This window comes from Aegilops tauschii, chromosome 3 (genome assembly GCF_002575655.3).
Source record: "Aegilops tauschii subsp. strangulata cultivar AL8/78 chromosome 3, Aet v6.0, whole genome shotgun sequence".
NCBI lineage: Eukaryota > Viridiplantae > Streptophyta > Magnoliopsida > Poales > Poaceae > Aegilops > Aegilops tauschii.
Genome location: NC_053037.3, coordinates 558,650,601 through 558,653,278, shown reverse-complemented (window position 1 = coordinate 558,653,278; position 2,678 = coordinate 558,650,601). Strand labels below are relative to the sequence as shown.

The 2,678-nt window shown below is 55.5% G+C and overlaps 1 protein-coding gene across 1 annotated transcript; it reads right to left on the bottom strand.

Annotated features, from left to right (window-relative positions):
* Positions 1 to 255: 255 nt before the first annotated feature.
* On the bottom strand, positions 256 to 1,759 carry LOC109757381 (CBL-interacting protein kinase 4-like). The gene has a single exon (XM_020316232.3). It carries the CDS (start codon positions 1,656 to 1,658, stop codon positions 360 to 362), a length of 1,299 nt encoding a protein of 432 aa, XP_020171821.1. The 5' UTR covers positions 1,659 to 1,759; the 3' UTR covers positions 256 to 359.
* Between the last annotated feature and the right edge of the window lie 919 nt (positions 1,760 to 2,678).

The window sequence follows — 2,678 nt, the reverse complement described above, 5'->3', positions numbered from 1 at the left end:
TCTTCTGGTGAATCTAATGAAGCTAATTCGATGTTATAGATTTTGATATACTTCTCTACAAACTTGGTCAAACTTAAAGAAGTTAGACTTAGGACAAACCTTGAACTTTAAATATTTTGGATAGGAGGGAGTAGAACTTCGTTTCAGTTTCTTAATTTCGTAGGTCCTACTATCTTTACTTAGTCAATGAATTCAGATGGTTGCCCAAAAAGGTGTATATGTACGTTGTAATATCCAAAACAGAAATCAAGAAAATAAATAAACAAGCTAGATATTCACATATATATTTGATATATTAGAGTACTTTTTTATACGTCCGTTAACTAGTTAAGCTTTCAAATAACTTCTCCTAAATTAAACTAAACTTGTTGCAAATCCTCACAGCTATCCCAAGCCCTAACTACATCATCCCCTAGCTCTATCCTCAACTGATCCCAGCTAAACACTCGAACCTCTCCGTCGTCCATCTCCAGCCGCATCTCGACGAGCATCAGCGGCGGCTCCAGCTCCGAAATCTCCACCGATATCGTCAGCCCCCCTAGAGGACAGCGCTGGCACTCCCTTCCTTTCTTCCCCACCACGACCACGTACCCGAGCTTCCTGCCCGCCCGGCCGAGCTGCTCCAGCGTCTGCTCCGGCGATGCCGTCGTCACGAACCGCTTCTCCTTGCTCCTCCTGCTCTCGCCGAACATCCCGGACAGATCGAGCCACTGCGACGTGGATATGATGTCGAACGCGTTCACTGACGGCGCCCGGAACGCCAGCGCGCGCTCCGGCTGGCTGTCGAGGAGGCCGTCAAGGTGAGAGTCGAGGCTGAGGGAGCGCTTGACGAACCATGGGTGCGTCCCCGCCAGAGCCTCTACGGCGACGCGGGTTTCCGGGTTCGGGTCGAGCAGGCGGTGCAGCAGTCGGCTCGTTGGCGGGGACACCCACGGCGGAACCACGTACTGCCGGCGGCACGCCTTCCGGCACATATCGGGGATATTAGCGTCGTCGAAGGGCAGGCGGCCGGCGACGAGGACGAAGAGCGTGACTCCGCAGGACCACGCGTCGGCCTTGGCGCCGTCGTATGCCTTGTTGCAGAGCACCTCCGGCGCGGCGTAGGCCGCCGTGCCGCAGGCGGTGTGGAGGCGGCCGTCCTCCCGGAACGAGTCTGGGAGCGCCGAGAGGCCGAAGTCGGAGACCTTGAGGTTGCCGGCGCCGTCGAGGAGGAGGTTCTGCGGCTTCAGGTCGCGGTGCGTCACGCCGCGCGCGTGGCAGTGGGCGAGCGCCACCGTGAGCTGCACGAACACGCGCCGCGCGGCCTTCTCCGAAAACCGGTGGCTTGGCAGAGCGGCGAGCCTGGACTGAAGGTCGCCGCGGGGGGCGAGCTCCATGACGAGGTAGATGCTGGCGCGAGTGGCGAGCACCTCGTGGAGGCGGAGCACTCCCGGGTGGCGAAGCCGGCGCATGGCCTCCACCTCCTGGAGCACGCGAGGCGCCATGCCCTCCGTGCCCATCACCTCCGCCTTGTCGATCACCTTCACCGCCACAGGCTCGCCGCCGGTAACCGTGTGCGCGAGATAGACCTTGGCGAACGTGCCGCGGCCGAGCAGACGCCCGAGCTCGTACTTGCCCAGCAGCGGCGTGCCCCTGCTCTTCTTGCTCGTGCCGTTCATGGCGTACGCCCACACGCAGAGGGGCACGTACGTGCAGCTTAGCTCGAAATCTAAGAACACCTCAAGGTTTGCTACGAAGTAACAAATGTATGTTTGTGGGTGTAGTAGCATTAGGTGACGGTGTTGGGTTTTATATGGCTGAGTGAGTTGGCTGGCTGTGTAGTTGTTTAGATAACGACTAGGGTTTATGGCTTTGTTAACCATGGTTAATTCTAGAGTAAAATACACCACAAGTCCTAAAACTATTCGGAGGGTGTCAAGCTAGTCCTCATACTATTTAAAAAATGAGATCTATTGGATCTAGCACCCAGGACATATTTTTATAAAAGAAGCCCACCCGGGTGAGATCGCGGAAATTCGCTCCCGACGGGAGTCGAACCCCAATCTGCAAGGAAGCGCCACTACACCCTTGCCACTAGGCTACTGGCCAGTCCTCATACTATGAAAATGCATATTGGGGTCCTAAAAGTTTTCTAACTGTGTCACCCCATAGTCCTTTCCGTGTTGCATCAGCGTTGACTGCACCGGCTTCTTTTTGCACAATACCCTCCCCCAAATAAAAGGTTATCTCTCTTATCTTTTTCTTTTTAAGAATCAAAGGTTTTCTCTTCTAATTTTGTGGTCATCCCCTTGCACACATCTTCTCCCTTGCCTTCCTCTCCACCTTTGACGGCCACACAGTCCACCTCGGCGCCCAAGTGTTGTAACCATCCTGACGTCTACCTTCGCTACCCAGGTAGGACCGTTTTGCTAGGGACAAAGTGGGGTCCAGACTTCTACGTCGAGGTGGAAGAAGGAGGAATGAGGATGGAGCACGTCTGCTGATTGCTGCCATCGCCGTCCTGTCGCGTATGCCGCCGTCGCCGCGGCCTTCGGGGAAGATAGTCGCCGCCGCGTGGGAAGGGGGTCTGGTGTCGTCGTGTGGGAGAGCAGAATTGGCTGCGACTGGATCGTGCGAGATAATCAGGGAAATGGGATGGCTAGACGACATCCGCGTGAATTTTGAGCAAAGTGGAGGGT